The following is a 24,554-nucleotide window of genomic DNA, read 5'->3' on the forward strand; positions in this document are numbered from 1 at the left end:
GCACAAACCACCCTTGAGTGCAAACTAAGTAGTGTTATTCTCAAAACTGTGAGTTGGTTTCAAGGATTTTGAGGCACTGGATGTGCAAATAACTCATTTATTGTGTTTAATCCATACAACGAGTAGCCGGTAGCCGAAAGGTCAGGATCAAAATTATGTCCATATAAATACTACACAAAGAAACAGATATATGTACATGCTTTTTATATAACATGAATCAGTGTAAATAATCATTGTGTCTGAACAGAACTGAGAGACAATGCACATGTTCTCTTTCGAGTGCAAGTAAATTACAGACATACAGCAGACAGATCGTGATTATACTCAAAATAAAACTATGAAAGGTATGAAGTGGCGTCCACCCTGCATCAAGTTTATTAAAAGACAGACTTTAACGGGAAGTTTCTGAAATTTACTTTCACAATAAAAGGATAACGTTAGCCACGTTTAGGAAAAAAAAAAAGGGACATACAAAACACAAACACATCCGGTGACAGCGCTAAATACATTGTGATGCAACTTCATACCCGAACATTAGACACAAACGCACGTTATCTTATCTTATATTGAGATTACGCTTTCACAAAAGTGTGTCTTCATGGTCGTCGTGACCGGAAAACATGTCGCTATTGTAGCTAACTTGACAATGGTCACCTTTTCTTGATCCCGATTCTCCAGCCAATCAGCGGCTGTCAGGGACACACGAGCGGTGATAATATCCACGGAACAGGCTGCAGACAGGAGGAACAAAGAAAGCCGCTCGTTGCGTGCGAAACGTCCTTTCACTTCGTTACCACGGATAAACATCGACTCGGTGGAGACAGTTTTTGTTTTAATTTAAACTCTTTCCGTGGGCTATTAAATTAAATCACGCGAAGTGGGACTGGGTGGTTTTGCTGAGGAAAGAGAAAACTTAGCGTCGTGAGAGCTTTGTCTAAACGTCTTTCTGAAAACCGTCTTGCCTTGAATACGGTGGCTCTAAAGCAACGTACGGTAAGTTTACATTTTCTCTTCGGTAAGGTTGCATTATAGTGCCGAAAACAACAGTAAAAGCATCGGGACTGTGTTATGTTGTTGCTTTACATTTCGAGAAGCAAAAACTCCTCTCTCAAACTTTCTTCTTGTGTTTTCTGTGATAGCGCTGATACATTCCCTTCGCACCCTGCAGGGAGAACAGAGCTTTTTCCAAACTCCGTTAAATGTTGGGTTATTTTAGTGCTTCGTGAGTTCTTAACAAACACAACAAAGAGGAACTGTACGTAAGGCATTTTTTTTGGGGTGTTTAGTGGGAATACAGAATTTCGGTATTGAGCAGTTTTAACCTGACGGTTCTTTTATTTACTTAAAATAATTGAACTTTTGTCGTTTGTTTTGTCACGCATTAACAGCCGGGAGTGGTGCCTCAGCAGTAGGTGTGAGTCAATCCTAAACAAAAACAGAATCATTAAGAAGTTAGAATTAACTGCCACATTCACTGTATGCAGTAGTGTTTCATTTACAGCGTATCTGGATAATGTGAATGCTGTCTCACTTAACTCGCTGTTTTTCCTTCGTGCAAGAGAGAAGTGTTCACATGAAGCAATGTGTTCTGCGGTAAACCAGTGAGCTGCCTTAAAGGAGCGTTTCTTTTAAATGACAACTTTCTTTCGAATAACTTTCCCCCTGTGGGTGCTGGGGAAGTGAAAACGAATCTTGTTATGGTTCTGTTGTCATCCTTTTAAGTTGCTTATATTTTGAGGCGGTAACAGACGCAGTTTCTTCTGGACTATTTGACTTCATTCACAGCTTGTTTTGATTTGAAGTTTGCCTGCTATTCATTCAGAGGCTAAATGCTTTGCCTGTAACCACACCATCTGCTTTGCCCTCCTGGGCTTTGGCAGGCTACTGTCCAGATAAAGTGTTATGAGAGATTTGTGTGGGTGGACCACAGCAGATGGTGAGATGGGGAACATAACTGCCCGATGTGGAAGCTAGGCTCACTGTTGTGGTTGGTTCAGTAAACAAAAACCAGAGTCTTTTCACATGTAAGCAATTTCTGTAGTTCAGATCTGTCATAGTGCGCATGACAAATAGTTTAAATGTTTATTAACTTGCCTGTATTTGTACTAAAGCCAGGTCATATGCTCCCGCTATAGAGGAGCTGTCGCCCCGTGAAGTCTTATTTCACACCATCTGGAGTTTGACCCTGTGACCACTGGGACATCATTTGACTTCCCTGATGCTGTGCGGGTGGGTGGTATAAACGTGCCCAGGTCCACAATAGTCAGAGGTCAACAGCCGTCTGTAAACAACAGAAAGGCCACTGGTCACTCTTAGCCACCTCCAAGCAAAGTGTTGGTCCCGTGCATTGACTTTGCCTGAACTTGTACACAGTTTACAGTTGATTGCAACCCAATCACTGGTGTATTTTTGTGCTTGTCTCCTGTGTGTTTAAAGAGAGGTGAAACAACAATATATCACAGACCCTTTAGAGCATCAGTCTTCAAAACATGGGTATGTCTGTGATGCTGCTTCATTTGCCGACACTAGGTATCATATGTCCACTATTATCCATCATTGATAGCTGACAGTGGTCAACCACTGATTTTTAAATCACAATGCGGGGGGCATTGTGATTTAAAAATCAGCCATACCCTACTATCCCCACTATGTCTATGTCTTGGCCACACTGTTGATCAGACTGATATATTGGCTTATTCTTATATTAGCTTATCACAGATACATTGCTATTTGCATATATGTGGATGATAAATAACAAGAAATTTCAATACAGTGATACGTAAGTTAGCAGCAGTGACATCAGTGCGTAGGTTGTCCACTAGAGAGCACTGACAAAATGGTTTTTCCAAAAGTTTTACTGAACATGTGAAATAGGAAGATGAATGTACATCACTTAAGGTGAGCACATGGGTGAATTTTACACCAGGAAGAATAATAGCACATTGTTTTGGAAGATAATAATTCAGAATCCACAGTAGCAGCCTGACAAGAGTGTCTGTGCACTGGTGTGATGCTCCCAACGTCACTGTCAGGATACTTGGTAAATTAATGTTGACAAATAAAATGGCAAATAATTGCTGTGCTACTCAGTCATCCCTCCAGTGTCAAGTAGCAAATATGTTGTAATGACAGGCCTGGCTGACACCCAGCTGCTTATTCTCTCCTTCAGTCTCCTGCTGCTGGCTGACGTAAAGGTAGTCCTAACACTGAGAACAGATTGAATCTTGTTCTCTTGTTTTGGCATTTCAATGTGGACTTCTCAGAAACAAGCTGCAGTGCTGATTATTATTTACAGTTAACTTCAGCAGTTTTTCTTTTTTTTTTTGGTTGGATCTCATCTTGTTTTAATGCACATTGTTATTGAGATTATAGCTGTCACAGATGCCGTCCTAGGAACACAGCTTCTGACTGGTGAACAGACTCAACCCCAGGCTCCTCGGAGTTAATAGTGAATGGCCAACTGTTTTCAACATGCCAAAATGGGTAAATAATCATGGAATACATTAATTGATGCCTATATCATTATGGATTTATTTTGGTGGCAGTAAGCTGCCAAACCCTGGGTATACATTGCTTTTTGATCACAGTAACAAAATATCAGTGCTGTTACAGCCTGAGCTTGTGCAGGCAAAGGAATAGTCCTCACTCAAGCCATCTTCACTCCACCAGACAGAATTCCAGTGCCACAATGACCTTCACCACACACACACACACAGACAGCAGTACAGACGCCCATGTTTGTACAGATTCACAGTGAGAGACGGGACTGTTTCAGCAAAGGGCCAGTGTGTCTGGCACTGTAGTCAGTGTGTCTGATGCTGACTCAGTAGAATGTTAATGTAGTGAAATCCCATTAAGAGCAATCCAGCACTGAGCAGGGCCACGCCTGGGCTTTACGGGACAACAGGTCATTTTAAAGGGCCAACAGTGCTCTTGTGTTTGCACTATGTAATAGAATCTAATCACTTGAGAGGGTCACACTAAATTGAATTGCACTTTTAAATCACTGCCACTCATTTTTAGTTGCTCTTGGGGGCCATTTAAATGGTTTTACATGAGTGTCGCTTAGCTGAGAATAATTGTTTTTTGAAGCTGCAGCTGCACTTTGGTATCTGTGGTAAACACTGTATAGTTTTGCTCTGTTGATTCTGTCACTGTTGTTTGGGGAGAAAAAAAATCCAGTCAGTTGTCTTCAGTGCTCTGTCGTTATATGGTACATTGGATAGTAGGAACATTTCCCATCAGGTTCAACTCTTCAGCAGGTATCAGAGGGATCATTTGTGGCCTTTTTTCAGCAAAAGTGTTTCTATAATACGCTCACCTAATATGAAGTCGTTTTCGTTTTCCTCCTTCGGGTATGGTGTGCATGTTCACAGTATATGTTACTGCGCATCAGCTAGTGTCGCCTGTCGTTACCGGCTGAGTGATGGATGCTGAAGATGGATTCTCACCCAGCTCTTTAGGCAGTTGACAGATAGTCTTCCCGGTGGAGAGCGCAAGAGGGATGAACCACATGAGTTACAGGGGCTGTTTATCTTTCACATCTGAAGGATGTGGTGTAAAGTGCTCCTCCTGGAAGAAGCTTCCACCCACATGTTTCTATACTGGTGCACGCGAGCTCTGCATTATATTCTGCAATGAGCTGCTAACTTGTGTGAATGAAAACTACTGGGTGCTTTATGTTCACCATGTATTCACTTAGTGCCTTCTGTACTCATTACAGCATTAGATGATATGAGAATTTGTGATCTCAGTAGCAGCAAAAGAAACAAAGAGAGCTGTATTTCACACTTTGCACCAGTTTTATAAGCCATTTTAGTCTTTAGTTGCCTCAGGTGTGTAAGCAAGGTTTTCACGATGCCAGAAAACATGCACAGGGACATTGATCTTCAACCTGTTGGATATAAAATATCACTTCATTATTTCATCCTTTAAGACATTATTTTTAATAGTTTGGGTACTTTTGATCTGTTAAATGCAGATATTGTATTGTTTCAAACACAGTATCAATACTGCCAACATGGTCAAATGATGCTAATTATGTATCTAGTGTTTTCTACTATAATCCTGACCTTAGCCATCTGGATCGGATGTGCTGATCATTTCCTACCTTTACTCATCTAAGTTTTACAGATGGCATCTTGTGTGAAATTGCTATTTTAACAGACCGTATTTCCCTCCTATTCTGTCCATCTAATGTCTACTTTAGAAGATAACCTTTTCTGAACTGGAGAAGTGTGACAGGTATTCCTATTCTGGTTAAACATGCACTGTTGAACTGTAGTATGATGAAGCAGTGCCTTTTCCCCATATTTTAGCAGAGAGCCCTAGTAGTTTGCCATTTTGTTTTTATCCACTGTGCACAGAGAACCTGATGTTCTTTACATAGACTAACAGACAAAGCTGGCAGTTCATTTTGATATTCATAAAAGAAAAGCTTAAATCTGACCTGGAAGCAGGAAGTTTCCTCTTAAATGTTTTAGAGCAGACATCCTCCCACTAAGTCCTACCTCAGCCTCTTCCCACCAGATGCCTTTTCCTCCTCCCACTCTAACCCTTCTAACTCTCTTCACCCCTATCTATTTTTCCATAACAATCTACCATGCAAAACAGTGTGCCAAAACCACTGGGTCATTGTGAGGGCAGAGTCAACATGCACACAACCACTTTGAGTCATCTCACCTCAGGTGATCTCTGCCCTGTGCTGTTGGTGCAGAAAGGCAGTCATACATGGCTGCTTGTTGTCAGTCTGAAATGGAGGATAACAGGAATAAAAAAACAGTATATGCATGTGAAGAGTGTTTTCACAAAAAAATTTCATTTTTAATGATAATTAGTAGAACTACGTATCGGCACTCACTACTCTTTAAAGCTCGTATTCTAAGTGCATGGATGTCATTGTGGAGTTGCCGGATTGACAGAGTTTAGTTTACGGTTTAGCGTTTACAGAACATACTTACAGATTATGCACTCTAAGAGGTCTTTGTGTAGTCATTGTTAGTGTTGTGTGTGTGAATTCGGTTCGTTGACCTCATAGTTCTAATCTGTCAAAATGACAGATGACCTTGAGATTTCCTGCCATTGTTTAAAAAAACTCGGAAAATATTTGGTTATATTCAATAATAATAAAAAGATATTGACTTAAAAAAAAAATCAGCGTGTCTGTGTCAGTGTATGTCGTCTCTTTCCCAAAGTGCGGTGGGATTGATGAGACCCCCCAACCACCACTAGCACCTCTAGTTTCAACCATCCCATGAACCGAGCCATTGTTCGGCCACATTGCACCGACATGAATAATTGAGTTGTCCTATGTGCTCTACTGGAATCCTGTTGCTTTACTGACATTCAGCAGCTTTGTTACCTGCTGGGTCTCTGTACAAGATGTCAGGATCCTTGTCTCTCAGCAGTGGGATCCATCTGAAGAACCCTTGTAATCTGTGTTGTTTCTCCATATTTTGGCGTTAATCAGAATCACAGTCAGATTTATTGGCCAAGTATGTTCACATACAAGGAATTTGATTACGATTACCCTTGCTCTCAGTACCTAGAACATACCTATGTACCTACTACATAGAAGGAAATAAAACTATAATGAGTAAGGATAAATATGAAGTACAAAATAGACAGTGGATAAGTAACAGTGAGATTAGTGCAAAGGAATCATAGTTTAAGTTTATGTGGGTCTTGTAATCTGTTTAAGGTGTGCCTACAAAGTAAAAGATGGTACAAAGGTACCACATGTCTTTACTTGTTTAAAATTTTGGTTTGCAGATTTGTTGCATCATTAATTACCTAGTTGCTTAGACAAGTTGTTGTGCCAAGATGTACTTAACCAACCTTTGCCCATTGCTGTCTTGCAAGTTCTCATGAGGTTGCATGTTTCAGGCTTGAGTGTTTCTGGAGTGTGGGGAAAGGAAGAGTTTAGATCAAAGCAACACAAAAATGGTACAGACACTTTTCTACACCGCTTTCTTTTTTCCCTGTCTCTTTAGCATTTTTAATTAGGGCTCTGTCAAGTTCTTGAGCACAGCAACCCATTAATTATCCAATTCACACCATGTTTGACTGTAGCTAATGACTTATTTTCTCAGGGGTAGATGGGGCCATGAGCTCAACAATGGCACACTGAGATAATTTAGCCGCTTAAGTGACATGATGCTTTTGATCTGCTGACATGCCTCCAAGTTAAGCACCATGTCATCAGAACCATCCTGTGGCCTACATTCAGAGAGTGTCAAGTCATTTTTGAGCGTGGCCAGTTACTCTGTTAAAATATGCTGCTAATTGGCTGTTTCATTGGAGGAAATATGTCAAGGCAGTTTCTGTCCTTTTTGCTCTGGTAGATACAAGGCTTGCATTCCATGAATTTACTTGCATTGTTTGGACCATTTTTGGAGACGAGTGACAGAAATGTGTAATTGGGTGTACCTCTGCTCCTTGCTCCTTGCAAACTTACTGTTTTATTTTTACTTCTGTGTGTATATGTGCCTGTGTATTGTCTTGTGCTTTCTATTTTTCCTTTACAGAGATTAAAGTGTGATTGATCTTTCACTTTTGTCTTCAAACGTGACCAGCGCTGACTGTACCGTTTGTTCAGTTTGGTACAGTTAAATAATACAATGTTCACATGATAGTATCTAAAGTGTCAAAACTATATAAAAACAAGAGCTTCAAAGTGTTGGGCAAGTTACTTGGGAAGTGTATAGTGTATTGTTAGCAGTTACTCCACATGAAATGAAGCTTTGACAGCTGAAGTTTAACCCCTCAGCCAAACAAAAAAAAAAAAAAAGAAACTAAGCTATAGCAAAATGACCAAAGTAGTTGACCGTATCAAAGCTTTTTTTGTTTTTTTTGTTTTTTCTTTTAGAAATATATTGAACTAAATTAATTCCAAGTCGGAGCTTTTCCCCAGTGATCAACAAAAACAGATGCTGTGCTCTCTGCTCTCACTGCGCCAGAACCAGTTTGACAAAACAGTCCTCCTCATAATGGCTAATAACACAAGAGCAAGCTGTGTGTGTGTGTGTGTGTGTGTGTGTGTACATTTATATGCTTTAGAAACTCATTAAAATTCTGTACAATATATAATTCAACTTAAACCACAGTAACAAACAAAACTAAGCTCATGTGTTGGTACTCCCTTGCAGCAAGACGTTGTAGGAATCAGGCCGTCGGTGAGTGATGTCACTGTCGCACAGAAGCGTTTCTATCGGCCACACATACATGTTTGTGTGTGACAGTGGTATCAGTTACTGATTATTCTTAGCTCTTTTATTTCTTACTGCAAATATATATAGATATAAATATAGATCACACACATACATTATATGCCCGGCTGTGGGCATTTTATTCAGTAGGGATGTAAATGAGCTATTTACTGGGCATGACACTCTGGGAGGTTTAGGGTCCATAACTCTAACAATGTACTGGCTGATGTGTAAATACTTAGAGATTTATTTGTTTCCCTCAGCATTCAGTTGCATTCAGCATCACAAGGATGGGGTGATGAAGCACCTTCAGACTAATTATAAGGTTATTCATTTCAATTCAAATTTTAATAGTGCCTCTTATGGCCACTATTTCAGCTTGGGCCCATATTCAGCACTGACTCAGGCAACAAAAGTGATTGGTCTCTTGAGAATGTGTTTGGATTGAAACACAGGGTTGGAAGGAAATATGTTAGATGAGGCAGAAACAATTGATAGCTGTAGTGTCCCAGGGGCCTCATTCTGATAAATGGTTCACCACCTCTTCCCTGTAACCATCATTAAAAATGTCAAATCATTAAAATTGCAGTTCTCCATAAGCCTACCCAAAACTCTGATGGGACACATCTTCTGCCAACTCAGCTGACCTCTTCTTCTTTCTCGTAGAACAAGTTAAATTGCACTCTTAAGTGTTTGTGAGCCAAGTTGGAGTTATACCTCAGTTACTGTGCTCTGATGATCCCTGTAATTATGAGTAGATGGTAAAATGGTAGTTGAAGAGATGCTAACAAATATCCATGCACTTATTGAAATTAAAGTATTTACATGCCTGCAATGGGGGGTGGTGGTAGCCTAAAGAATAAAATAAAAAAAAACAAAGCAAAACAGGATGAAGAGACAGGTGGTAAGGAGCGAGCAGCATTGGAAAGAAGGCTACTGAGTAAGCTATGTAAGCCATCCTGCTGTCTCGTCAGTCCACATACTTGAAGGGCCTGGATCAGCTAGTTGGATGTGTGGATGTGTGCCTGCATGTGTTTACTCTCATGCTGATCGTTTGGGAGAAATACACCCTGCTGCTGTTACTACTGCTATGATCGATGGATCATTTGTGAAGCCATTACACCTGCAGCCTAGCTCAAAAAGACCCTGTTTGGACCGCAGTGTACATGACATGGCATGATAAAGTGCACTCTGCATTATGGACCAGCGTCTGCAGTTCATTAAGTTTTAATTAGTAGATTAATCGATGCACTAAAATGTCTCTTTTTTTCCTAAGTTTCCTAATGAACTCTGTACCTTAGGGCACCTTGATGTCTCAAGAAGGGCCCTGGTGCTTGATGCTCTGCAATTCATATATTCATTGTGAGAAACCACATGACATTAACTTTGATGCTATCCACACCCATCCAGCCCCCATCATTTTGTTGCCAGATATTACCTCCATTACCCATTCAATTGCATAATCATCAAGGTAACATGTTAGTCATTGATGATGTCTTTTTCACTACAATCACAAGACCTGTTAAGACGCATTTTGTCCTGATCACCAACTCGGACTGCCACCGACAGGCAGGGGATGCCACCATGTGTCATTTTACTCTTCGAAGAGGTGTGTGGTCTTAAAGGTGATCATAAAGGGTGTTTTTTTTTCTCGTGTAATTCAGTTCCTTTGGTCAAGACAAATTATAAATGGGTTAGTTTCACATCTGGTGTAGTTCTCATTCAAACTGTTTTTTTTTTTATTACAAACAAAGGATGTAACATGAAGTTATACACACTGAGAGGTAACTTATTGATTGGACAGTTTTGGTGGGAGGTGCTGTTTGTGCACCATCAGTACCCATATGAGGACTGATAGAGGTTTATACAGCTCTTTAATGCTTCTGATGTTAAATTTATGTTCTTTGATGTGCTCACAAAGAAATTCTAAGCTTTACTAATATTAATTAGACTGCAAATTGACTACTTGTTTTAACAGCTTTTTGAACCTGTTAATTGTAAAAAGTACCCATGCTGTTGTCATGATTACTGAATGAATTGCATGAATCTAGACAATGTGCTTCCTGAACAGATTTCATAATAAGCAGGTCTCATAAAATCTTGTGGTCGATTCACTTTCACACCACAAACGAATTAAACTGGAGCATATTTTCAAGGTCTGCATGACCAGTTTGGTGTGAAAGCACCCGAAGACTGCACAGGCTCATGAATATTCACAAGAGCAGACACCCCCCAACTCCTCTTTTTTTATTCCTTCCTTTATCATCTCTCTTTGGCACTGTCATCTTTATTTTGAATTGCTTCATCTTGGCCTGAATTTGAACTTCACTAAGACAACACAGGATTTCTCAGGAGAACATATATACCAGTACTGTAGTTGCATTTGGGTTTGTATAATGCAAAACTTTATGACGGGCCATTGCCCCTAATTTGCTGTTGAGCATTCAGTGCCTGGTCTCATTAAGATATTCTGCCAACTATTGTTTATAATGTTGGAGAAACTCTTTGTATCTGCTGTAAGTGGTCTGGTATGAAGTGACACATTAGGCAAACCAAGTTATTTGCTTTAAAAAAAAACATCCCACAAATGCAATTAGACTCAGAATCTCATGTATCTTGGCATCACCCTAATCAAACCACTGCATCTTCTCTCAACAGGATACACCCAGAACTTGATAGTGTGACCTGTGCCCTCTTGACTCGGCAGAGATGAACTTTTCTCAAGGCGCTGACACTCAGGTGGATTAAGAGGTTAGTTTCCAATTCCACAACCAGCTCTGCTCGTGCACCTTCATTACATACTGCAGCACTGCCTACACTGTACTTTTAGCTGCTATTCTGTCTATATTCAAACTCTTAAAGCAGGTTGAAGCCAGACATTGTGTTAGATGATATTGGTGGTGATGGAAAGATGACTTTCTGTTCATTCAGCAAAGACTGAACACATAGTGACCCCAGCAAGTGTGCGTGATGTGCCTTTGTTTGAGAATGACAAAGTGTACGCCACACTGGTGATGGGAAGTGCTTGATTGTTTGTGATGTGAAGGCAAGCAGACTGATTTCAATGATCTACCTCACATTCTATAACCCAGCTGTAGAAACCTGATCAGAGCGGTTTGAGGCACAGGGAAACTGATCCAAGGTGGCAGATAAATATTTCAACAGGTCCTAACCCAAAAGCAGCTGCTCTGTACAACAAGCTTGGAGAGTTTTGGCTACGGTTTCATCCTGCAGAGGCCTACGTCACTAACCTAATTGATACAGCACACTGCAAAATTAGCTGATCCAGGTCTTTGTACTAATGTAAAAATTAAAACTAGTGATTCATCTTTACTGAAAGGAAATAAAGGTGAAGTAAAGCGTCTGACTGAAACATCAGATAATTTTAAAAAAAACATGGCTTTGCTCTCTGGAGTTCAGACACCAGGATGGTAAAGCAGTAAAAGCAGCAGAGCAGTCCCACTCTGGAGCCAAATGAGTTTTTACAACCTGAGCTGAAAACACAGAAAAGCAGCCTTGCAGCATTCAGCCCACTCTGTAACTAAACAGAAGGTTTATGCTCAGTGCTGAACAAATGACAATATGTTATATGTATGTATGTTAATATGACACTGATAACTGCGATATACAAAGCAAAGTAGAAATTTTGAAACATGCAGTAGATCAGGTTCAGACTTTAACACAAGTAGAGATTTCTTCTGTTGTGGAACCTTGGCAGAGGAAGAAACGCTTTGAGTATGACAGTTTGATAAAAATGTTTAAGCTTGAGGTGAATCTCAACCTTTAAAACTAGTTTGACCAGGTTAGTGTGAAGGGACACATTCCTGTGATAACTTGGGTTGCCCTTATTTTACCTCCTTTCTAAAACAGAATTTCCCTGAAGTTAGCGTGAATAATCTTACTTGGTGACTCCCTTGACTGACTTAGAAGAGAACGTCTGATGTTGTCAATATGTGACTGTCCAGGGAAGGGGCTTTCATTGTGTGCCAGGGGGTTCTGTTGTTCTGTTTATTTGATTTGTCTGCTGCAGAAGTCTTTTAGTTTCCAGGACCTCCAGCCAATACTGCACTGCAACAACAGGTCTTCTGTGTGCTTACTCTCTGTGAATATGGCAGCCATTTAACTGGAATTTCCCTATCAGAATGCATTCTGTTAAGATGAACTCAGTGACCCCTGCTACTGTGTCAGTCTCCTTTTTATCTTCACTAATAGATGGGAGTTCACACAATGGATCTTTCAGCTATCATGATAACCTGAATAGAATCAGACTTTGTCCAGTATAGTTGGATGCCCACTGTCAAACAATGACTAGAATTTTCCCCAGCTTCATGTAACTCAGCTTGTAATGTGTGTGCAGCCGATTTTTCTAATAACATCAGGGAATGAAGTGACTGTTGGTGTGGTCAGGGCGTATGTGCACATTAGGCAAGCTAATGACAGCATGACAGGGATGTGAGTCAGTGCTGAAGTCAACAGCAGCTCATCCTACCTACCATTTTCCAGTATCACTCCACAGCTGTATCCAGACAGCACACCCTCCCTGGCTTATCCAGACCAAGGAAGACAAAACACTGTTATCCCTGTATGCCTACAGATTATTTTTTTTTATTGAGTAATTATTTTTTTTATCCATCAAACTTTAGAAAACAGTTAAACATGCCCATATCCAGCAGTTCAAAATTCTCACTTCTTATATTGGAAAATTCTTTAAACAATTCATTATCAAAATGGTTGATTTATTTTGTCTCTATTAATCAAGTTATTCACTAATCACTGGAGCTCTACTTTTGTAAAAATCTTCAGCAAAGCCTGTTCTGAGGGTGACAAGTGGACACTTGTTCTCTGCTCAAGCTGTAAAATGAGCAATCAACCTCTCTTCCTACGTGGTCTTCATATTCTCATTAATAATCTAATTTCTCCCACTAAATCGCCTACACATAGTTTACATTATAATTCTGAAGGGCCATGAGTCATATCCAAATTGTTATACTCCTATCATTAAAGAGCCCCATCTATACTAGTTACTTGCTTAGTCCTGTTAAGGGTCATCAGAAGCTGTAGCCTCGAACTTTTGATAAAGGAAAGTAAAGGAACACAAGGCTAATAGTTAAACAATTTAGAGCTTTGTGTTCTGCTTACCTGCTTGTTAATGGTCTGTGAAAGACCAGTACCTGAGAAAACCTGAGTAGACTGAGAAAATCTACACAAATACAAGTAAAACATACCAACTCCACACAGTAATGCCTTCGTTTATGGTGATTGTGCAGCGACAAAGTCACCCCACTGTCAAGGTATTTTTGTAAAACTACTGCCATGTGTGTGAATATCACCAATTTCTAACTAATGTTTAGTTCCAGTTCGATCTGTTATTTCCCCTTAACAGGGCATTTTTGGCCTTACAAGAAATTACTTACTACTTATCAAACTTGGCCATGAAAAGATTTCTGTCTTGTCTTGTGAGACATGACCATGGAGATAGGTTTACCCTTTGTGTCTCTGGTGTTTGGATTGTGGTTCTGTGTTTGTGGACACAAGACTGAAAAAACTGGGTTCTCTTAGCTGTGGTTCCTATTTCCAACACGTGGTTGCCAACAGATTCTTCTTGGGGGGTAAACACAGACATGGAGACAGCAAACTGCCGCTCATCCTCTGTTGTTGTGTGTGTGTGTTTTTGTCTAAGAGGCAGGAAGTCATTTAGACAAGTGGTTCTTTAATTGACCAGCGCACTACCTTGGCGGACTCTTCGATCTGCGCATTGTTAAGTCATCTGTTTACTTTATGGGGGATGAAAGTAGAATGATTTTAATGTTTTTAATCATAATGCAGCTTGTGTTTTTTCTGTCTAGGTCTCATGGTACTGTGTAGTGTGTTCTTTGATTCCTCTCTCTTTCCTTTATTTCCATATATTCTGTCTTCATCACTGTCTTGCTGTTTTTTTGTTTTTTTTTATTTGCCCAATTCCCCTGCTATTATCTGCCCTTCCTAGCTCTCAAAAGGATGTGTGCCCCTAAATAATAGAAAAACTCACCAACACATGAGTGTCTGTTGGCTGTAGTTGTGGCTCTGCTCGTTCTGATGGCTACTTGAGGTCATTCAGCCTTTTGCTGCACTCCTATCAATACACCAGACCTTGTCAAAACAAGGACGCCCTGTGGCAAGCAGCGGCAGTACCTTGGTGTGGGTGGGTCTTGAATCTGTTATGAATATGGTGAGTGAGTGTGCTTTTTTTTTTTTTGTACAGTGAAAGCTCCAGTGTGGTGTTCTTGCTCTAGTTAATTTGCGCCAAGTCATATTGCATTAATATGTATGTAATTCAGCACATAAAAAGTCCTTTGACTGAAAAGTGCAGGCATGCAGAGAGGAATGCTGTTACGCATTTGCTTGTGCGGGGGGCGTTAACAAGTGAGAAGAGGGCTTTCTTGTCTCCCAGGGGAGAAATATGAGAGTCGAAGAAGCATGGATACATAGGTAGTGAGCGGGGGATGGTGTCGGAGATGAGGAGAGAGGAAGAGAGATGACTTTGGTGAGGCAACCTGTCATAACTGAGCACACATACACGCACACATCTTGATATCAAAAATCCACGTGGAATTCTTCTGCTGGAGTTAACTTATTGAGCTGACGTCTAACCAAAGCACATTTTTTAAAAGCACAAAACTGGAACCACAAGACTGTGTGATTGTAAGTGACATAGCCTGTCCTCTGGTTCTACACTCTAAAGGCCATGTTTAGATGGACATTAGCAGTTTGTGCAAAAAGCCAGCCAGCCTCATTTTAAATAATGGAAAATTGCACAAAACACAAATGGAGATAAAGAGATGCTGATCCATAATAGACAGAAAACCTGAAGGAAAGTTATGCCAGCTCAAGTTAAAGTTTCAGCAGAAGCTAAAACTGAAGCAGAACTGAAGCTTTCAGTTCTGAGTTATTGTGCTCCAGGGTACAGAGTAAAATCCAGCAAGGGTCTGTGTCTAGAAGACAACAGAAACCTGAGGTCCTGGTAAATGTAGAAATCAGTCTGTCTTAGCCATCTGGTTGTTTAAGGGCAAAAACGAAACAACAACATTTCATCAAAATGAAATATAATTCCTTCAGTAACTCCAGCCAAAGCTACCGATAATTTCCAATAAAAGTTTGAATGTGTTGAAGACAGACGCCACACTACCCTGGCTGACCCATTGTCCTCTGCCAATTTCAGCAGACCAAAGTGGAAATGAGCTGAGCATGAGCGTGTGTGTGTGTGTTTCCACTGTCTTCTGGAAATGCCCAGTCAGTGCATCTGTGAGAGCGGATGGTTGTGTACTGCTGGGGAATGACTTGGAGCGAGCTCCACGCTAAGCCCTCCCCTTCTCCCTCCCTCTCTATATTTCCCTCTCTTCCCTCCTCCTTCTCAGCAGCTGTTTTCCTGTCTTAGCTGGGGACTGGAGCCAAGCTGTTCCTTCTCATCCTCGCGTCACAAGCAGGAACTCACCGACTTACTGACATCAACACTCTTTTTGTATGCCTCTGCCCTGTCCCAAACTCATTTGGCTGTTGACTGTGTACTGACCTCATTTTGGACTACAGACTGAGGAGCAAGTATTGGTTGCTGTGATTGTGTGTTCACATTGCTGTGCGAGAGCCGGCAGACTGTTCGGAGAAATGCTTTCATGGTAAGATGTCTCTTCTCATCTCACAGGCCACTTTGGTCTCTTGACCCCTCGTTTGCCTGTGACATTTTCTCGGGTTTCCCGTTTCTCTAGTGGCTGCTGCTGAGCTGACAATCTCCAAAAGACTTGTTTTTTCCTTTTTAATCTGAGTGCTACAGCATTCTCAGGGTGTCTACGTGTCCCAGAAAAATACTTGGAATGAAATAAAACGTCATAGCTGAGGTATGTCTCAAGTTAAATTGTTGGTGTGTTTTTTTTTAAAAAAAAATGTGGGTATTTGCTGAAGTTGTGACAGTAGTGATACTTATTTTAAGTTTCACGTCTCTAATGTTTTGCTTTTTAGTAAAAAAAAAACTGGCATCTAAACTAGTTAAATTTCTCAAGTTTGGGTCTGCATGTAAAAAGGAAAGACTGTTTAGTCACTGGCCACTCTGTCTTCCCCAGCATGGCTGTAGCCAGTAGGAACCCTTCAGTGTGGTGTTTGACGCATGCGAGTGACACATGATTTTGCCACAGTGCTGCTACACAAGGTCAATTCAGTGCTCACTCAGAATTACACTTGGATTACTGGGAAATCTCCACTAAATGTAGGTCTGATATGAATACTAAAAAGCGCTATCAGAGGTCTGTATTATGAGTTGTTGTAATTTGTATGTTCAAAGAAAAGATTGATACCCTTGAGTGTCATGATATTAAATTTAAAAAAAACCCAAAAAACTCACAGTTTTATACTATTGACTAAAGATATGGTACAGGCCACAATTACTATGTGTGGAAGTCGCTGACTGACACTTGGTGTGGAAATGGTTGTAGTTTTTTTTTGTTTGTTTCTTTGCTATTGTCTTTAAAACCTCTCCACCCCCTTATTTATTATCCTCCTGATCTGACCACAAACAAACCTTTCCATCCCTTTCTGTCCACATTTCTTGACTGAAACAAACTGGACACTATGTGTAAAGGTTACCCATATTGTCCGGTTGCAAACGGTCTTCCCATTTATTCCTCCACATAATGGATATTAAGCTAGCCTATCAGTTTGTCATTGACAGAGTAAGAGGTTGTGTACATGCATACTTAACTCTTGCTGTCATTGCCCCCAGCTAGGGTTTCAATGACGGTGTGCTGATAACAGTGTGCATGCGTTTAAGTGAGTGATACTTCAAAGCTAAAGCTGTGTGCGTGTGTTTGGGTGGGGGTTGCCTGTGTTAAAACTTGCTGTGCATGTGTGATATGCTAAGAACTGTTGTCACGCTACCAGCGGCCTTCTTCATGTCACTGCCTCTCTCACTCAAGATAACAAGTCTGCGCTGTGAATTCTGGTCAAGTAGCATCTTAAACAGTCCCAGCTCCTCCTTGCATCCCATCTATCCTATGCAGGAGTGCAGGCGGTGAAGCAGAGAGATTTTTTTTTTGACCCACTGTATTTGTTACTAGATTATCCTTTCATCTAAATTCATATCCTTTAGTCTAAAGAGGTTTTGGATTACATGTCAGATCTCATTGATTCTTTCTCATACCCTTGCTCCACTATCGGGATTCCTTCCATCACTCACCTTGCCCTCTCTGTGTTTCTCTCCTCTGTCATCAGTTCTTTCGTCTCGTCGTTTGTATTCTTCCTTTACTTCTCTTTGCTTTGTCTCCTTCACTGACACTCCTCATCAACTCTGACTTTCTTCCCAGCCAGCTCTTCTCTCTGACCTTTCCTTCATTAAACCAGTTTCCTTCACATCTCAATAAACAAATATTTCTCTATGCTCATATTGATTGGTATCTGTGTGTATTATCTTTTTTTTTCTTGCCCTCCTTGTTCAGTGTACTCTTTTACTTTTGACTGTCATTTCTAGGCTCTACCAATCATTAATTTGAAGCATCTTTTAACCACACCATGACTGGTGATCTCTGTCCCCGGCCGCCATCTCAGTCCCAGTTAAATGAACAGTTTCTGGTTGTCGTGTTGTGGCTGCCAGTGTGAGCGTGAACTCTCACTTGCAACTGCTATTTATTTTGTGGGTTTTGTTTTTTGGGGTTTTTTTTTAGAATGAGACCATCATAACTGGTGATCCATTAAGGCTTGCCAAATGTGCTGATATCTTTCAAGAAATAATCAAATGGCTGTAGGGTTTCCACAGCCATGTCTTAAAAGAAATTGCTAAAGACCCCTACTTTATTAAGAACAACACTGTTAATTTACTATACTTTTACTGCTGTTGTAAAAATGATATTGTTGGTGAAAAGAAATCCAAAACACAAATTGTTTGTTTTGGGCAACTTTATGAATCATTCTGCTGATGCAGAAAGTCGACAGACCAGAAACAGTGAGGATGAAACAGAAAGAGGTGGAATGGAGCAGGGTAAACAGGTGTGTGTTCAGCCAGAGACCAGAGGTGTGTAAGTGAGAGGAAAATAGAGGAAAATTAAGGTGAACAAATTGAATTAAGTAGGATTAGCAAGGTCAAATAAGAAATAACCTATTAGAAATAGAGGAATGTATTCTTTCAGATATTTCCTACAGGCAAAAGGTTGCAATTTGTGGATTGTGATTGCAAAAAGATTGTATTTGCCTTTCGGTTATATCGACCTCCTCTGCTACCATGTTTTTGATGTTTTTTTTCCTTGTCTGCCATTGTTATAGTTGAAGAGCTCAGCCAGTTACGAGGTGTGTTTTCGTCTGCACACAGGAGGGGGCACGCAGTGCTGTTGGTCAAGTACCAGGGTGGCGTTGATTTAAACTTTGATATTCACCAGCTGGAAGTTCCTTTCTGATGTCAGCAGCTCCATGTGGATGACATTAGATATTTCCAAATGGTTTTTCTAGAGGTTGACAGGACCACTTCTCTGCCTCTCTGTCTTGCTCTCAAAAAACGCCTTCTGGGTGGAATCCCCAGTTGCTGATGCAGTCATGATCTTGCAGAATTTAGTTCTCATTTCTTTCTTAATATGAACTTAGAGGCTGTGCAGGGCGGACAAGCTTGCATTAATCACATTTTTTTTCCCTTTTGTTAAGCCCAATTATTTCTACTGCTGTGATTATTTTAACCCTGCAGGGATACACAGGCAGACAAGTGTGGAACATCTGATTTCCTCATTGAAACCTATGTGTAGGAGCAGTGTTACCACTATTACCGCTGCGACAAGCCTGACAGTCAAAAACTAAAAGACTTTGGATAGGTGATGCTGGATTAACATCAAAGCTGTCACTGTGTATACTATAGATTAATTGGTTACTGTGAATCTGGAAAGCTAAGTTTAAATGTAACGTTCCTCATCAGATTTTCCTTTGTCCCTGTGTTTCCCCATTGATGGATTAATGCTTGATGAACTGCCAGCCAAATGTGTGTACAAGTGTATAGTAAGGGTTTGCATTTGTCATGTATGTACACACACATTCACAAATGTCAACTGAGTGGTCAATAGCCACCGATTACTCTTTGTCCATGTGGGATAAATCTTCCTCCCATTTGTCACGAAATGGCTTCATGCGTCACGTCGGGTGATACAAATGAATTATTATGGAAATGTGGAGTTTATCACTTTTCATGGATGCCGGTCATGGATGCTGTTCTCCAAATGAGTTTGTCTGCCAGCAAGCCTGGATGTTGAGTCGTCAATCTTCTGTGTTGCCAAAGCTGCTGCCTAATTAGCACATTGTAATTGGTTACATTTTCTTCTTTTGATCTCATGTCTCTGGTCACCTTCATATATGACAATGTATTCACTATGTGATATTTGAAGAGGTAAAACCATGAATGTGTGGAAAGTGTTTGCCCAGTCTTATTAGGGATCATACCCCCCCCCCCCCCCCCCGGGTGTTTTTACCAGTAACTGCTCTGTACTTTCCCTGAAAGAATCATGTGGAGTCTTTCCCAGACAAGCTATAGGGGAGCAAGAAAAACATAAGGGGCTGTATATAGGAAAGAGTGTTAGAGTACAAGGAGAAATTTCAGTACCGAACATTTGGGACAGTTTCTGTTGTTTGGACGTGAAGGGAAACTCTACACGTTTGAAAGTAGCTTCGGGTTTACTCTTTGCTTGCTCAGCATATACATGTCACATTTTTTTTTTATTAAGACTATAATATGAATTACATCATATTTGTTTGCTTGATGAAGAAAGGACTAGTTAAGAAGAGGGAGTGTACATTGTATGACTGTATTCCAAAGAACAAGTTTCAGCCAAGCCCTCTTTGTTTGTCACAGTTTCAGTGTAAGAGGGTTGCTAATAGAATTAGTTTTGCCTGAAAAGCACACATTTGTAGATACTTTAGTGCAGCATGTTTCTTCAAGAGGGTCTAGTTGTAAGTGGTCTATGAGGGAGACCAGTAATTACTATATTAATGTTGGTAGATCTCATCTTCTCAGCTTGTTGGTTGTCATTGTTCAGAAAAAAATATTTGAGACACATTGCAATGTGGCCAATTGTGCGTCGATTCACGAATGTTGAAAACTGATTTTCAGAATGTTCGTTAATAACATGTTGACATACGCAAGTTATGTCTAAAGTTGTCTAGTTGTGTCTAACTAAAGTAATTATGGATCATTACAAAGGCGTATTTTAAATGCAGCAAATAGTCACGTGGGAAAATTAATCATGTATGCAGTGTATCAAAAGTTTTTGTTTTATCATCGCACTGTAGCCCCCTGAATCTGAACTGAATCAAATTGTGAGCTGACAAAAAAGCTGATACCTTCAGTCACAGTGAAACTAAAATGTGTCTGTCCACATTCCAGACTGACAGCTGAAGATAGGTAATGGTTTTCTAGAGGAAAGCTGGGAGTGAAGTTGGTTCTGCATTTCTCGATCCTCTGCAATTCTGGCATTTCATATATCTGCATCTGTTTCTGCTAGTTTCTAGTAGTTTAATTTAGGCATCATAAGTATATGTTTTGTGGTCTGCATTAAATTGAAACTTGCCTCAGATAGTTTACCTTTATCCTGGATTACTGTGTGACATTGACACCCTGCCCCCCCCCGGTAGTCAAGGCAAACAGCAAAGGAGGTACTGCTTCCCATCTGTTGAGTTGTTAGTGATAAGCTAAGTCACTGAACATATAATACTGAACATTAGATGCATGATGTTTCTATTTGGTGTGTATTTCAGGAGTGTGGTTCCCCCTGGCTGAAGACAGCGTATGTGTGCAACAGAACCCTTCCACCCAGGACCCACTGTGTTGGCATTGCGCCCATGAGGTAACGTCAGGACCTACCACCCCCTCATTACCACCCTTGGTCCATCCATTTCCCTCCCCTCCGTCCCTTCCTCCCTTGGACCCACCCAGCCATGGGCCAGAAGATCTCTGGCAGTATAAAATCAGTGGATGTGCGTGGGGAGCCCTCATATCGGCCAGTTCGCCGTGAACTGCGTGGCCCGGATTTCTGTCGACCTCCCAGGCTGGACTTGCTGCTGGACATGCCGCTAGCCAGCCCAGACACCCAGCTTCGTCATGCGTGGAACCCCGATGACCGGTCACTCAATGTCTTTGTTAAGGAGGACGACAAGCTGACTTTTCACCGACATCCAGTGGCACAGAGCACAGACTGTATTCGTGGGAAAGTGGGCTACACCAGGGGACTCCACGTTTGGAGGATTCACTGGCCGGCCAGACAGAGAGGCACACATGCTGTTGTAGGGGTAGCCACAGCTGAAGCATCTTTACACTCTGTGGGCTACACGGCCCTGGTGGGCTCGGACTCTGAGTCTTGGGGCTGGGACCTGGGTCGGAACAGACTCTACCATGATGGAAAGAACCGGCCAGCTTCCTCGTTGGCACCCACATATCCCTGTTTCCTGGAGCCAGATGAATCTTTTGTGCTTCCAGACTCTTTGACAGTAATACTAGATATGGACGAAGGAACACTGAGCTTCATGGTAGACGGACAATATCTGGGAGTAGCTTTTAGAGGGCTAAAAGGCAAGAAACTGTATCCCATCGTCAGTGCTGTTTGGGGTCACTGTGAAGTATCCATTCGCTACGTCAATGGACTGGATCGTAAGTGGCACAACACACACGTCTGCACACACACACACACACAACTGAACAGAGTGTAATTTCTGCTTTCTGCTTCTTCTGTTTCACCATCTTAAATTCTTCTGCACTTGAAACTGCCGTTTTGATGCCAGGCAGAGAGATGTCTTACGGTCTTTTTACATGCCAAATTTTGTGTGTAAAAAGTGAACTAGTTATGAGGATGGCCTGAGCTAATCTTGCTTTATCTTCTTGAATCCTTATCATGCAAATTTTAATGGGCTGGCATCAGCTAAAATAAAGCTGATCAGAATCTGACCCTGTCTTCACTGCACTGCTTTGTCTGTGTCAGCCTGCTGATGACAGGCACGCTCTGCAGTGCAAGCTCTTCTTATCTTGTGTGTGTTAAACCTATTTTCTTTTGTGATACTGTATCAATTCTCAAAAACACATTATTGATTTTGAATTAATAATTAACATGCAAAGATCTGTGGCTGTGGTTCACTTGTGGCATGTTTAAACTCCTGACTGCTCAACAGCAGCGTTGCAGTCTTTCATCGACTGGTTGACTCTTTCTCTCCATTGTAACGTCAGCTGAGACAGGAAGAAGTAAGCACATATTGCCAGTATAAACACAAACAACACTGGTCTATGAAACAATATATGACCTTACACATAGAGTATCACAATATATATAATATATCAAATAGGTGACTGACACTATTCTTGGTAAATACACAGGTTCACTAAGCACTGTAAGAGCAGTACAGAAAACGCCCATGGAGCAGCTCCTCATTTTTAGCCCATCAAAATGACGTGTGCAGCAGCAGGTCATATCAGCTGTTGCTAATTATTGTTCATTCCACAATGACAGGCCAAAAGAGAACTTGGCTGTTGGTGGGTTTGTGTGTTCTTCGCAAGCTTTTGTCTGTACTCAGGCAAAGATTTTTTTTTTTTTGTGGGGAAAAAAAGAAGCATCACTCTGTAGCACTGCTGTACAGCTGCCACACCACTGTGAGTGTTTTCTGCAACAGAGATATGCCTTCCCTCTTCTTAACCATGTCATGTCCATTTCTGGAGTCACATTCTCCCACACAGCTTTAGTACATAACATTATCAACCATTTAAGCTTACAGCTTTATCGTTTTGAATCAGCGCCTTCAATATTTAGATCAAATGACTCATGAAACATTGCATTTATTGTCTTGGTACTGTTTTTAATGGAGTTTTCGTAAAGAAGGATTAGTAGTTGGGAATCGTGATTGTGCACACACAGGACTGAATTTTACATACAGCTGTAATACTGTAACTTGTTATCATTGAAATATCAACTCCATAGCCCTCTGTTTATAATCATCTTCCAAATATGAAGACCTGCCTGTTTTCATGCTGCTGTTCGCATTTGTGTCATGGCAGAAAAGTGTTGGCGTGGATGTGGTAGGTAATTTTTCATAGTGCAGAGATGTTTTTATGTGTGAAACTCTGAATAGGCTTATATTTACACCTGCTCATCATGCCTGTAAAGGCCTAGGGTGAGATTTGTTCTGTCATGATTTGGGAGTCCAGTGGCCAAAGGGTAGGACCAGAGGGGAGAGTATGACGAGGGAAAGGAAAGACAATTTTATGTAAAATGTATTGAAATGTGAAATGTATATTTATAAAATATAGGGTGTTATTTTCTTAAATTAAGTTTTAAAAACTACAGTGTGCCCAATGTCCAGATACTCTACATCTGGTCTAGGTTCCCCAGAAATGTATAGGATTTAATGTTTACAGCATGACTGGGAGGGCTTTACTTGCAGATGTGTCATTTTTCCCTTCACAGTATGGAGGATAGATGTGCAGTGCGCATTTCTGTCTGCGCTGATCTATAAAAAGCCCATAATGAGAGGGACTGCAGCTTTGTTTACCAATAGGAAGCGGCTTAAACAGGCTCTTTGTGTACTATTTCTAGTCTACTTCCCTCTATCATTTTATAGCACTCTCTCAAGTCTTTAAACAGTCTTCCTCACACACTTGCAGATAGGGTTGCAGCAGTATACCAGTTTCACATTATGCCGCATTATGAAAACTGGCAGTTATCATACCATGTAAATTTGCTATGGTATTGAATTCTAACTTATAGTATACTGTGTCTAATTCTCTTGTGTAATAGGAATATCTGTTTCACCACTGTCCCAAAACTGTGTGCATGTGTGTCTTTCTGCCCTGCTGCTCTTTTCAGTGAAATGTCATCGTTCCTATTAGCAGAGTCAACTCTACCCAGTCTGCCCCTCAGCTTGTGTAATAGCCCTCAGTCCTCCCTTCTGCTCTAGCCTGCATGTTGCACAAAGACCCAAAGCGGGCTGGAGGCGTTGCCGACAGAGAGGCATGGACACCATGTCCGTGGCTGCGAGCCATGTGTGTGTATGTGTCTTGGCGCCCAGCAGCCAGTAGAGGAGGAATTTTGGAGGATGTCCCAGTGTGCCTCTGAGCTCAGTGTCTGGTCTTGCATAGTGAGAAATGTCAGGTTAGATGTGTGTATATGTGTTAAGCAGCTTAAATGCATATGATGTAGAGTGGCACACAGTCATGCTTCATGGAAACATGGTACCAAGGCATTTGGAAGATTGTCACAGGTTGTGGTTTAACAAATATTCTTACGGTTTTAGTTTTAATTTAAGATCCAGTTTGAGCGAAAATATGTTCTTGAAGGTCCAGTATTTAGAAGGCAGCTGCATTTAATAAACATGGAA

General features: G+C 40.9%; 1 protein-coding gene across 2 annotated transcripts in view; it reads left to right on the plus strand.

Moving 5' to 3' along the window:
- The first annotated feature begins 685 nt into the window (after positions 1–685).
- The window catches only part of LOC124058873 (SPRY domain-containing SOCS box protein 4-like), a 35,776-nt gene continuing 11,907 nt past the window's right edge, over positions 686–24,554 (plus strand). Inside the window, exons 1-3 of one of the 2 annotated variants that reach the window (XM_046388470.1) lie at positions 686–993; positions 10,866–10,958; positions 20,955–21,843. In XM_046388470.1, the coding sequence (XP_046244426.1) occupies positions 21,135–21,843 (709 nt within the window). In that variant the 5' untranslated portion in view covers positions 686–993; positions 10,866–10,958; positions 20,955–21,134. Of the gene's footprint in view, positions 994–10,865; positions 10,959–15,638; positions 15,860–20,954; positions 21,844–24,554 lie in introns of those variants that run through there. The other variant, XM_046388471.1, reaches the window with a different exon arrangement.

The sequence above is a fragment of the Scatophagus argus genome, chromosome 5 (assembly GCF_020382885.2).
Source record: "Scatophagus argus isolate fScaArg1 chromosome 5, fScaArg1.pri, whole genome shotgun sequence".
In the NCBI taxonomy this organism is placed as follows: Eukaryota; Metazoa; Chordata; class Actinopteri; family Scatophagidae; genus Scatophagus; species Scatophagus argus.